The 13854-nt window shown below is 38.4% G+C and overlaps 1 protein-coding gene across 8 annotated transcripts; it reads left to right on the top strand.

Annotated features, from left to right (window-relative positions):
• Window positions 1–66: 66 nt before the first annotated feature.
• LOC132398525 (uncharacterized) lies at window positions 67–13303 on the top strand. Of its 8 annotated transcripts, XM_059978127.1 has the most exons (9): window positions 67–306; window positions 406–655; window positions 1122–1294; window positions 2042–2260; window positions 5083–5442; window positions 7585–7706; window positions 9093–9246; window positions 10032–10260; window positions 13011–13303. In XM_059978127.1, the coding sequence occupies exons 3-9, from the start codon at window positions 1259–1261 to the stop codon at window positions 13301–13303; spliced, it is 1413 nt and encodes a 470-aa protein (XP_059834110.1). In that variant the 5' UTR covers window positions 67–306; window positions 406–655; window positions 1122–1258. The 8 variants fall into 8 exon arrangements, with proteins under 8 accessions (XP_059834110.1, XP_059834112.1, XP_059834111.1 ...); XM_059978129.1 differs by lacking the exon at window positions 406–655 and having other exon boundaries at window positions 1125–1294; XM_059978128.1 differs by lacking the exon at window positions 406–655.
• The last annotated feature ends 551 nt before the right edge of the window (window positions 13304–13854 follow it).

Genomic DNA, 13854 nt, shown 5'->3' with positions numbered 1-13854 from the left:
CTGAATATCTAGGTGCAGAATCATAAAATATGGATAGAAAAAAAAAACTTGAATCTGCTTCTGTAATGAGAGACTGGCAGAACCTTTGTCTGTGTTTGTGGTCTCCCAGGTAACAAGAGAAACACAGACTCACTAGACGAGGCTTGAACATAGAAACCACGAGAAACAGAAGGGCACAGATACACAGAGATTCGGAGATTAATATCTAGAAATCAAATTGGAGGTAAAAAGAGAAATACGGAATTACAAACAACAGTAGACAACCTCAAAATAAGTTGGGAAATTATTGACAGACAAATACTCAAGGTATTTTGAAATAGCTGCAGTATATGCAATAATTGTAAGATGTTCATGATGAGAAATGTATGAATAATACAAGGATAAATAAATAATACATATGTAAAGTTTTAGATGCTGTTAGAAACAAATGTGCTACAGAAATGAACAATGAAGACAGCAAAGAGGAGATACAGTATATCTGCAGAGTGGTGGATTGAGAGAAATTCCAACATAACAGGAGATAAGGCCTAGTATAAGCAGCGATATTGATGAGCAAAGTATTTGTACAAGCTGATACTTCTAATGGAGTTTGAGTTGGAGTTTAATGGAGTTGGAGCTTGATATATAGCTACAAGCAGAAAAGTGGATTGAGAAGGTAAGAAGCAATCAGATATTTATAGGTAAAAAGATTATTTTAACCTGTTGTGTATCCTTCTTTGATGTAGAATTTTATTCTATATCTCTATTGGGCAGGTTTTATATATATTAATGAAGGAAGAATTTATATTCTTTATTTTATAATGTATATGAAATATTCCTTGCATAATTTACTTGAAGCTTGCTTCTGCTCAACAGATGCAGGCGATAAATGCTGGTTATTCTTTACACAAGTCAACAAGTCACAGCAGTATTTGAAATAAAGCTGCCTCAAAACAACCTTTACTAAATGCTTTTATCTATTGCAGATGCGGGCTCATTCTCTGGAGTATAAATACCGGCAACTTCAAAATAAATTTGTGTAGCAACTTTAATTCTTGCTGGATGTCTCTTTTTCTGAGATCTCTACAGTGATATACTGTATATGCCTTTACCATCAGTAACATCAATCTTTCTTATTTCAGAAGATGTGAATCTTACTGAGCAGTGAGAGGTTCTGGCGACATGGTCATTCTTAATATTGGGGTGTGGATTGTATGTGTCAGTTAGCTAAAAGACCATAGTGGTGATGTGCAGCTGAATCCAGTCTTCTCCAAATCTTATGATTATACAGCAGCAGTCTTTGGAAATGGATCAGGTTTGTGAATGCGAGCTAACATTTCTCTTTCTCAGCCTAGATCGTTAATGTCTTTTGCTGTACCTTAAACAGGGTCAATGAATCCAATCTAATGTTGGATTTGGCTAGATTGCTTTACGTAACACCACACTAAATAGTGCCTGGCGAAGTGACTCATGAATGTAGATGTGTATCCATGTCCTTTACAACTCTCCTTTTCAGTCAGCCTCATGGGTTTGAGGATGACTCATGCATTTTGATGTGGGTTGCTTTTTGAATAGCAGCTGCCAGTTGGGCTTGACAGAATGGGGCTTTGGTCCGATGGCAGGAGGTCCAAAATGACTGAAGACCAAGCTCTCCTACACAGACTTGGCACACAAGCGTAAATACCTATTGTGTAGGCAAGGAACACCTTTATCATCATTCATTAATGTAAAACTCATTATCATGTTGTTCATTTTCTTGAAGTTCAGCTGGAGAAAAAGAAATGTAAACAAGATTGTAGAATGTGATATCATGTAAAATTATTGTTTGCTGAGTCAGTTTGGATATACCAGATATGTATTGATCTGGTACCTCCAATTATTCTGGAGAACATAAATTAGTGTTACAATACCTTGGAAGCTTAATTTTCCCATTGGACAGATTATACTAGAGATGCAATATTCCTTCAGAAGTCAAACGAAGGCTATGTTGATTTCTGGGATCTAGGTATGTAAGAGGATGCTGGACTGGTGGTATAAATTTCATTGTATGTTTTCATTTCAGAGAATTGTTATGCCAGTCCGATCATCTTTATTCTGTACAGGGAGTTCTATGATTCTGCTCAGAGATATCAAAGAAAAGAATATAACCTTTATTCTGGACACATCTATGAATATGCAAACTATGCTGGACGCAGCCAAGTATCACCTGATTGAGATTTTGTTTGCGCGGGCCTATACAATGACCGACTGCAAATTCAACATCATTGCATTTTCTGGCAAGGTCAGTTCTTCACTGCCACTTTTGTACTCAAGCTCAATTCTAAATTGCCCCAATGTTGTTTGAAATTTACATTCTAAGTACTTGTCATTAAGGTCCAGAGGCTTTTCTACTTGGATAGTTGCCAGATTTATAAGTAGTCATATCCTTTCCACTTCCACTCTCACTAGCTTTTTTTGCCACTTCATCTTCCATAGCATTTAGTTCCTCATCTTTAAATGAAAACATTTTTCTGAATGAATGCTCAAATGATCAAAATTCTTGTGAGACAAATACTTCAGCTTTTAGAAGAAGCATTAGTGGAGAGATGCTGCCCACCCACTCATGCTCAATGGCTTAGAGATATTATGTCCCGCTTAGACCTTTTAAAGATTTGTTATTCACTTCTTAATTTGGACATAAAGTTCCAAAATGTGTGGGGACCTTCTCTTCATTTCCATAATTCCCATTCAGATTAAGGGTGCATCCCTCCCTTTTCTCTTTTGCATTTAAATCCCTTACCTCCAGCTTCTTATGGCTAAGATTTATGGGGTTTTTTTTGATGTGTTAAAAATATTATAGATTAGGTAATAGGCAATATACCTTCTTTTTATAAATACAGCTCTGTGGTGATATAGTTCTGATTAACTTTTTTATATATCGTAAGGTTGGTTTGGAGTTGGGTAGTGGGAGTGTGGCATGGTAAGTAACTTTATACGATTCTACTATGGGTGCTTTTCTTAATTGTTATGAACTGTACTTTGATATGTTTGTTTTGCACTGTATAAACCTCTTGTTTTGTTGCATTGTAAAAACTCATAAAAATTAATTTAAAAAAAAGCATCACCACTGTCCTACTCCGGAACTGGTCCCAATTTCCTAAGAGTTTTAGCTGTCTCATACAGCATTGTTTCGCTGGCCAAGCATTTAATTACTTAGCCATTGCTACAGAGTATAATCATGACATCACCATTGTTAATTTATTTCCTAATAGATTAAACTTTCTTAAAAGTCTCCAGTTTTATTTCATTTTTTGTCATAGGTTTTGATCTTTAGCATAGCTTGAGGTTACCCAATGTCTAGGATATCATTTATGTTGCTCTTGGAAGACATACAGTACTGTGCAATAGTCTTAGGCACATATATATAGCTAGGGTGCCTAAGACTTTTGCACAGTTCTGTATTTGTCAACATGGAGCAGAGAGTGAAGTTGTAAATCTGGCGGGAGCAAATATATTGGGAATAGTGAGGGTGGCGTACCATTGTGGGACAAGTGGGAGAGAAGGATTTGCAGGGATGGATGTAGACACACCCAACTCTGAGACACTAGGCAAGGTTATTTGATTCCAAACAATTTGTTTATTGATCATTACAGAATATCTCTCTGGTGCATCCCACTCCTTCCCCTTTTCCCAACACAATTACCCTCTCCCTGCTGCCTTTCCACTAAGTCCACAATAGAAATCCATATCAGAATCAGGTTTATCATCACTCGCATATGTCAAGAAATTTGTTTTATGTGCGGCAGCAGGACAGTGAAATACGTAAAATTACTACAGTACTATGCAAAAGTTGTAGGCACCCCGACAATATATATGTGCCTAAGATTTTTGTACAATATTGTACATATCTGTGACTCTTGAATTCCCTGGAAAAATACTGACCTTGCCTTCTGATTGTGGAATTCTGCTGCTTAGCACTTCATCAATACAATAACCATTTGATCACGTGTGATGAAAATGCCATGTGTGCCTTGGCCAGCATTCTCAGGTGCTCGGTAGCCAAGCCAACACTCACTAAAAGAACCACAGGAGTTTTTTTTAAAGTAAGACGTAACATTTTTGCTCCACACTCAGGTTAAACTTGTGGCTACTAATGGGCATCATTCTTGATCCTTGAGTAACAATTATTTCTTTGTGCTGACAAATTTGACTAATACGGTGGCACAGATGATGAACTGCTGCTTCACAGCTCCAGCAACCTAGCTTTGATCGTGACCTCCAGTGTTCTCCATGTGAACTTATTCTCCTGTGACCATGTGCATTCCCTCTGGTTTGCTCCCACATCCCAAAACTGTAAGGACTGAGAGGTTAGTTGGCCCCTGTAAAATGCCCCTAGTATGTAGTGAGTAGCAGAATCTCGGGGTAAGGAAATGGGAGTTTGAGAGGATGAAATAGATATGACAAAATTAGAGTAAAAGTAGGTGCTCCATATGGACTCAGTAGACTAAAGAAACTGTTTCCGTGCTCTAAAACTCAATCACTTTATGGCCCTTGTCCCTGAACTTCATGCTTCCTGTTGCACTATTAATATGGTTTCAGGCTTGATGGTAACAAACAATTTTATTTAAGAACAATTTCCTGTGACCTTCTTGGAAATGGTTTGAGGACAGAGATTGAGTTTGGGGTTTAAATTGGGATGTATCTAGTTTTGTAGGTCAAGGGTGCTCACAACTCAACAGAGAATAATTTTCTGAGAAAGCATTAGATTATCGGGGTAGTAAAGAAAGAGACGTTAATTGAGCAGGGGGTATTTTTCTGCAGTTGTTATTAATGTACAGTATGTTAATTAGGAGAGGGACCTAACCATCCATCATTACCTTGCCCAGAAGTGCCAGTCCACCTTCACTCCCTCTCCAAACTAGGGTAACCCTGTGAAATCACACAAACTAGTTTGTGGAGTTAAGTGCTTATTTCACTTATTCCACAGCAGTTAGCTGCATTCTCATATAATCCCACACAATAGGTTGTGCCCATCAGATACAAAACATCGAGCTCAACATTTATGGTTTCCTGCGATTCTGATGAGTCACTAATTGCAAATTCATCTGTTTCCTTTTTCCCTAGGTTAAAAAATATTGTGACGATTTGATTGATTGTACACTTCAAAAGGTAGAGAAAACTATCCCATGGATCAGATCTCTGGAATGTAGAGCTGGTAGAAACATGCAGCATGCGTTAGCTGTTGCCTTAGATGATCCCAGCACTGATGCTATTTACCTGATGACTGATGGAAAATTCGACATCAACCCTCATAAAATCTACACTGTATTGACGTGTGCAGCAAAAGGACGACCGGTACACACCCTCTGCACAATGGAAAAGTGCAGCAAGATAGAGGCTAACGAACTCTTGGAACAGATAGCATGGCTGACAGGTGCTTCATTTCAAACTGCAATGGTCTGCAGACGCGGAGCAGTAGAACAAGTGGGTTTCAATAAATTGCCATTACGACATCAGCTATTTGTACTTACAGATTCTTCTGGGTTTGTGATTTCAAGGCTCATTTTTCATAGCAGATCAGCCTGATAGTAATTGCTTTATGATAGGGAGTATGGTTGAAAAAGTGTATAATGAGCATAAATTTAGAAATTAGATTGAATGGAGCTCTATAACACACGATTGAAATTACTAATTGTGAGGTGAAATTCTATGATCTGTCATTAAGGTCATCTCACATCACTCTGGGAAGTTTGCCAGAAACTCTCTTGCAGAAGTTTTACTTTGCATTGTTAACAAGCAGTTTTTAGATTAAAACCCAGGAAATTATACTATGTTATTTCAGGATCACCAATCTTTGGACAGTTACCAGAGCTAGATTTTCATTATGCTGCGGCTGTCTGGGACTTTTCCTTTACACCCCATCCTCCACCACAGTATCAAACCCTCCTCCTATTCATGCCAGCTTCCCAACTCCGGCTGTCTCTTGAGGCTTGACAACTGGAAATGGAAATTGGTTTATTATTGTTGCATGAACGGAGATGCTTTGTATTGTTCATACAAACCAAATCAATTACACGGTGCTTTGAGGTAGAATGAGGTAAAACAATAACAGAATGCTGACTAAAATATACGAGCCATTGAGAAAGCGCAGTGCAGGTAAATACTAAGGTGCAAGATCATAATGAGGTAAATTGTGATGCAAAAGTCCATCTTATTATACGGGGGAAACATTCAAGTATTATAATAGCTGCATCCTCTTTCCCCGCACCCCTCCCTGCCAAAGCTACATAAAATCCACTGATATCACATCCTCCTCTTCCTTCCTAGCCAATTAAGCCACTTTATAAGCTTGACCATCCCGGGATACTCTGACCTCTATCTTAAACACTGACCCAACTGCAGTTCATTGAAGCTGACCTCTCCTTCACCCACACCATCAGCCCCAACTACACTCTGGTTCCGGCAGCACATTTCCTTCAACCTTCTGAAGTCTTCAGTAGAAAGCCCACATCGACCATGCAGCACAACCATTTAGGAGCACTGAATTTATAAGTCATTAGAATTGCTTGCCATTGTCCTTCTTTTCAAATTATCAAATGTCCTACTTGAATAAATATCTTTATTCAATACTTCAAACTGTAATTAAGTTCTAGAAATTGTCACTCTTCTGACAACTGCTTTTGAAAAATAGTTTTCTCATTTGCAACATATAAAAAATACTTTCCCCTTGATTCTCCTACCACCCTCCTATATTCGGGATAATGTGTAAAAGAGGACACCTGCAGGAAATTCAGTCACAGAGAGAACTTGGAGATTTAACACTGATAGCACCAGAAGTCAAGATTGAAAACAAATATATTCATGTAATTTATTAAACTGCATTGTTACCATTGTCTCATCAAAGTCTACTATTCAGAGAAATACACTTAGTGGAGACTACAGCATCTTTGCAGAATCTGTAGATTATATTCCCACTTATTGGAAGTACTCAGTCACTTGGTTGAATCTGAGCTGGCAGGTAACAAAGCAAAACTAAATTAAGCCAATATATCTTTATAATGAAATCATCCCCACACTCAACAAAGTCCACACTGCTTAGACATGGCTTTCAGCAGGCACTGCATGCTGTCCTAAACCACATTGTGTTTTAATACTGTTTTATGATTGATGGGTTGGGGTTCTGGGTGGGTGATATGTTATTTTTGTGTGAGGATGGATTGGGGATTTGGGTTCTGATGTTCTTGGTTTTTCTCTGTGGATGATCCATTAGATTTTGTGCTAGTGAGGGGGTTGGGGGCTTGGGGTCTGGGGTTCGATGTTCTCACTGCTGTTTTCCAGGTGGGCGATCTGTTAGCCTTTGTGCGAGGGATGGGGTGGGGGTTTGGGATTTGTTGAGTTTTGTTTCTTTTTCCTTTTCATGTGGGGAGGGTGGGGTCTTCCAACAACTCCCATGGCTATCTGGAGAAGATGAATATCAAAGTTGTATTGTACATGCATACTTTTGACAATAAAATGAACCTTTAAACCTTTTCTACATACTAAAATAATTTTTAGCAAATATTTTCACTATGCATACAAAGTAATTACATATTTGCTTTGGATGTGCTGTACTATCTTCTTTTGCAGCTTATCCCAGTCTCTGAACTTCACTCCTTTGATCTCTTGGGACTACATTGTTCAGAGACACCAGTACTGAAAAGAGACACCTATGATCTAACTGGACTACCCCATTTTGTTGTGCCTTTCAGGTATGGCATAAGGACATCAATATAATATTTATATACTATGTATTTAATGTGCAATATTTCAGCTTTGAGTTCAATCAGTGCCAACAGCAGAATAATGCGGATTTCTATTGACATTGATGGAACTCTTTGTGGCATGCTAAATATCCTGAGGAGTTATTAGGACAGGTGACAAGAAGTTTGGCCAAAGCGATACATTTTAAAAAGTATCTTAAGGAAAGAGGGGGAAGTAGAAAGGGGAGAGATCCAGGGAGGAAATTTCAGAGCATATGCCTAGGTAGCTGTAACTATAACCATTGTCAATGAAAAGAACAAATCAAAAATACGTAAGAGTTAAGGAGCTGAAGGAAAGCAAAATTTTCTCAGAGCGATCTAAAACTGGAGGAGGGTTGAGGTCATGGAGCAATTTGACAATAAAGGTGGTAATTTTAGAACAGGGTGCAGCATACTTTTGACAAAAAAATGAACCTTTGAATCTTTTCCACATATTAAAATAAATTTTAGCAAATATTTTTACTATGTATACAAACTAATTACATATATACTTTGGAAATGCTGTAATTCTTTCTTTTGCAGTTTATCCCAATCTCACCTGGAAAACGGCAGCTGGAATATCAAATCCCAGACCCCAAGCCCCCATCTCCCTCACTCGCACAAAAACTAACAGATCACCCACACAGAAAATGGCAGCTGGAACATCAAAAACCCCAAAACCCCCAACCCCCTTCATTTTACATCTTGCATCAGTTATATAATTTTGTGATATCTGAAAAGTCAAGATGTTGGTGTTGATCATGAATGTATATCCGTCCATTAAAAGTAAAATATCCAGTTAATGCAAATGAATGGGGACGAAGACTAAGTTGCCAAGAGGATTACCTTTCTTTCTGCCTTTGTTCTCATTGCTTGTGATGATGTTATATGGAAAGGTAGCTATTTATATGAAAAATGCCATAGTAAATGGCATTGATGTTTCTTCTCTCTCTCTATGAGTCCCATCTACATAGTTGTTTAAGGCCCCAAGTTAAGGTAAAGCCTTCCAGGAACAGTAGAATTCTGTCATTTGATTTCAAAAAATCCATCCTTGTAGCAGAAAGTATATATACAGTCAACATGTTATGCTTAATAAGCCCTGGCTGAGAAAAATGCACCTGTGCTGGAGAGCATCCTGAGGGCAAACTAAATTACAACCTACCCCCCCCACCAAAATTGACCCTGAACTAGAAATAGTAATACAGAACAAGTTGCACCACACCAGTGAATAAAATCAATCATATTCAATTACATTTCAATTACAAGTTCTCATAAATGCTATTACTGATAGCTTAAATTTGGTTTTCAGATTTGTATCCTGAAACTGTGTGAATAAAATGACTCTGTTTTATGTAGCTGGTGTACAATACATCCTGATAGCAATAAGGTTAAGTCAAAAGGAGATTTAATTAATTCCTATGCTGGAGAGCTGATAAGGGGAGTTCGTGTTCTGGCTCGAAGAGAGAATGATGGATATTACTATCTGGGAAGACTTGGCAATGAAATAGAGGTACAGTGGATTTATGTTTGGGAATGTCTGTCACATGTAGATGATTTTCCACAATTCTGAAACTGCACCATGTTCCAGAGATCTGTATTTATATGCAATACAGTGATCCAGTTGTGTTCAATTGTGAATTACTGCTCCTCCTCCTCCTCTGCTTTCCCTAACCTTATTAGAAGCATCTTGGAGTATTTAATTCCCAGTATTGGTTACTTTTTTTTAACTATGTTTCTAGCTATTAGTTATTTCTGCTTGTGCCAGTAATTGTTAGGAAGTATGTGAACATTCAATAAAGTGTTCTTTCAGTGATGACTCTTAACCATTTTTCCTTTCTCTGCCTCTAACTGGATGTATATTCATGTTGCATGCTCTGTCGTTTCTCAGCAGTCTCTGCTCATCTTAATCCATTTCACTAGACCACAATGTTACCTAGTCCTTGTTTTTATCTTTCTAAATTTGTCTTTGACAATTCTTCCCCAATACTCTTAGCCCACCCCATTCTGATTATTTAGTTTAATGCCTCATCTTTAACCCCATTTATTCTACAGGTCCCTGATTCAAATGAGGCTGGCTGCAATGGGACACTTTGCTTTTCTTTCAGTACTGATGCCATAAATTGAAACTAATTTTGGGACATGAATTCAATTCTTTGAATGCATTGATCTCCTGCATATTTGTATGTGATGAGGAAATGATTTCCTATAATAGCTACTAATAAAGCTTAACCGTTTTAAGTGCAGAATGAGGCACATAAAAATGTTTAATGATGTATGATCTGTTGTTTTGTTTAGAGATGCCCAGGTCGATTTTTGGTAGAATTTGATAAAAGTAAGAAGAAAAAACTAAAGGCCCAAAGTAGGCTGAAGGAAATTGCACATTGTGATATAATGCATTATGAGGATGCGAAAAGGCATGGTATTGGACCTAAATGCACAGTATTGGCACCATGGGAGCCTGGGATGGAACGGTATGGCCCAGGAACAGTATTAGAAGGCAGAGAAGAACGGGGATTAAATTTAGGTATAAAACCTAATCAAAATTGAGCAATACGTATGAAACATGTTTCCGATGTGTGATCTATTGATACTAGCATTATTTCAAAGCAAGTTGCACTAGTGCAAAGTAAGGAGCTTCCAAGTTATCACTATACAGGCATTGAAAATTCCACCAGAATGAAAGCGAGAACCCACCACATTAGTGTTGGTTCTGGGTAAGTCCTTCAGCGGTCTTCTTCTCACTATTTGATTGCCTCCCATTTCACAATTCCAGTTAAGGCCTATAAATGTGCAGCCCCTCGTGCCTTGAGGCGATTTCTTGCACTCGATAGAGAAAACTTGTTAGAATTGATAGAGAAGACTTGTTGCCATCCCAGTATATATCCCAGCCATATTTTGCAAACTTTTATAAATGCATTGTGTGCCTTGCTTTAGCAATGTGCTTATTACTGGGGTGTCACATTTGATGGCACACCAGTGTGCATTATAAATTGCTTTAGAAGGAGGATATTGATTTGTCTAGAAAATCAATGAGTAGTTCATATACAGTACTGTGCAAAAGTTTTAGGCACCCTAGATTTTTTTAATACGGTATTAGATGGTACGGCCTCCACAGAGCCCCAATCTCAACATCACCGAGGCTGTCTGGGATTACCTGGAGAGACAGAAGCAAGCAAGACAGCCAAAGTCTGCAGAAGAACTGTGGCAAGTTCTCCTGCTGAAGGGTCTTGGCCCAAAATGCTGACTGTACTCTTTTCCATTGATGCTGTCTGACCTGCTGAGTTCCTCCAGCAATTTGTGTGTGTTGCAAGTTCTCCAAAATGCTTGGAACAAACTACCTGCTGATTTTCTTATAAAATTGCACAACAGTTACCGAAGAGAATTGATGCAGCTTTAAAGGGTGGTCATAACAAATATTGATTTGATTTAGTTTTTTACTGTTTTACTACTCTTTATAGTAACTATTTTGATATTAGGAACTTCTCATTTTGTTATTTTGAAAGCATCTTCTCTTTACAGATTTTTTTTTTACATGTACCAAAGCTGAATAAACCCTGCTCAGGCTTCCAGCTGGGTACAGGTATTGATTTTAACTGACATTTTGATGACAAACTCTCCCACCTTCATCAGGAATGATGCCTAGGCACATCTAGTCTGGTGCTACATATATACCCCCGTTGTCAGCCACTCTTGATTGGTTAGCCCTCATCCTTTCATGTTTCCGCTGTTCCACCTTGTTTACAATCGAATTCCAATTCTTACTTTAAGCGAGATCTTAGTCTTTGTTAAAATTAGTTTCCTCTAGTTTTATTTCAATGGCTTCCTTCACCAGGCAGTCCCAAAACCATTGGCATGGCACAGCAGTTTCGTGCCTTCAAAGTAAATCCTATGGCCATTGTGAATGGAATGCAATATTTTGCTTCCACTGATTTCTCCAGGTAACCCAAATGGATACACCTCCTGTGATCCTTGATGCAGGTTTCCACCATGTGCCCCATCTGGTAGATATATGCTGCTTCACATTTACAGCCTGAGTCCCAGGTCATCTTTGACCCACATAAGCTGTGTTTGATTCCTTTCAGGTTTGTGGAAATATAGGGAAGACAGGCAGTAGCAATGGGTTTCTCCTTGTTGATAGGGTTCCTGGTTTTTCTGTTGGCCTTTTTAAGGGTCCAATTAATTTCTATCACCTTGTAGCCATTCTGTAAGGATGTTGTGCATAATTGTCTTATTTCCATGTGGAGAACTGGGTCCAAAACAGTTTTCACATGGTTAATTAAAATAGAAAGAACCGCTCTGCATTGGGAGGCATGATGCTGGCTGTTATTGTTGCGGTACAAGTCGCTGTGAGTGGAATTCGATTGCAAACAAGGTAGCACAGTGGACTCTTGATTGGCTAGTCCTCATCCAATCAGGAGGGAAGGACGACAGGGGGTTAAATACCACCAGACTAGACATGCTCAGGCATCATCCCTGATGAAGATGGCAGTTTATCATTGAAACATTGGTTAAAATTGATACCTGTACCAGCTGCAAGCCCCAGATGTTTATTCATCATATATGCTGGGAAGGCAAGTACCCATACAGTCACATGGAAAATGTACAAACTCTTCACCAACCTGGGTCGCTGACGCTGTTATCGCATTACGCTAACTGCAATGCTACCATACTACCTGTACTATGTATTACAGAACACTATGTATTGTGAACTTCAGGAAAATTTGTGTGCACTCACTTGGATGACACATAGAGGTCTTTATGAAGATGGCATGCTTCTTTGATGGACTGTATTGTAGCTATGTCTACATTTCTGGACCTACCAGTGATATTTCTTTGTCACTGTCATCAATCAGTCAATTTCCATTTTTTCCTAGTACTTCTAGTCTTGATATCTTATGTTCAGTACACATATTAGACAAAATATTATAAGTTTCAGCAAGTAAACAGCAGATAAAATTCGCACTAGAACTAAGCTTTGAAATGATGTACATGCCATATTTCAGCTACAGAAACAGTGTATTGCATATTTAATCACCTATTATACACAAAGTTGTACACACCATTCTAACTTTGAGAACAGCCAGTTATTCTCAAAGCCACTTTGCACTGCCTCTTATTTTCTGTCATTTTCTATCAAAATTATACAGCATAAAACAAACAACATTAAGACTAAGATTAAAGGCAGGAAAAATAAACACGTTCATTTATCAGGTTTGAAGAGAAGTTTGCTGTAGAAAAAAAAGGAAAAATAATACAGTATTTGAAATTTTTCAGATCATGATGATGGCAGTGAAGGGTTGGTTGTAAGTTTCTGGAACGGCAAAACAGAGAAGGTGCCTCCTGGAACAGCGGTACGGATCCCTCAGCATCTGGCTGAGCGCATCATTTTGGAACTCCAGATGACCACCTCAGCTAAACAAAAGCTTCTGGAAACTTACCCTGATTATCCTCTGATTGTGCCACCAGGATACAGAAGTTCTCAGAGTAGTGGTGATAAATTGGAGCTTGCATACCACTCCAGGGTTCCTTGTGTATGCCGAGGCCTATATTCAAATTGCAGTCATTAATTGTGCAGGATTCCTGATAATCTAGTAAGTCACTTGAACCCATGGGCAAAGTTTCTTGCTGGGAGTGGTGATGGAGATGCATTGATCTCTGGGGCAATGGTGACAAGCGAAGAAGTGAGTCAGGAGATAACAAAAAAAAACTCTCAGCCTTTTCGGTCCAGTTCATCAATGAACAAACAGAGAGTCAAATCTACTGAATTTATGAGAGGAAACACAACTTCCTTTCAGAAAAATATTGATAAACAAGATTGCATGAAAACTTCAGAGTATCAATCTGCCAGCCTGTGAGATTTGAACAGGAATAAGCATACAAACACAGGTAGTACTTCAAACATAAGTCTGGTGGATGGCTTTCATTATATAAAGGATGTGAAAGAGGAGAAAACTTGGAAAAAAAGTTCTTCAATTTTTCTTCAGAAGAAAACTGGGTAAGAAACTATTTCAGTTGCAAGATCAGGACACTTCATCCATATTTACTACTCCTTCCACTAAATAAGATGCTCAGATACTGCTTATGTTTAATGATGGTTGTTCATCAGCACCTCTGAATT

This window comes from Hypanus sabinus, chromosome 8 (assembly GCF_030144855.1).
Source record: "Hypanus sabinus isolate sHypSab1 chromosome 8, sHypSab1.hap1, whole genome shotgun sequence".
Lineage (NCBI taxonomy): Eukaryota > Metazoa > Chordata > Chondrichthyes > Myliobatiformes > Dasyatidae > Hypanus > Hypanus sabinus.
This window is presented reverse-complemented; position numbering and strand designations above follow the sequence as displayed.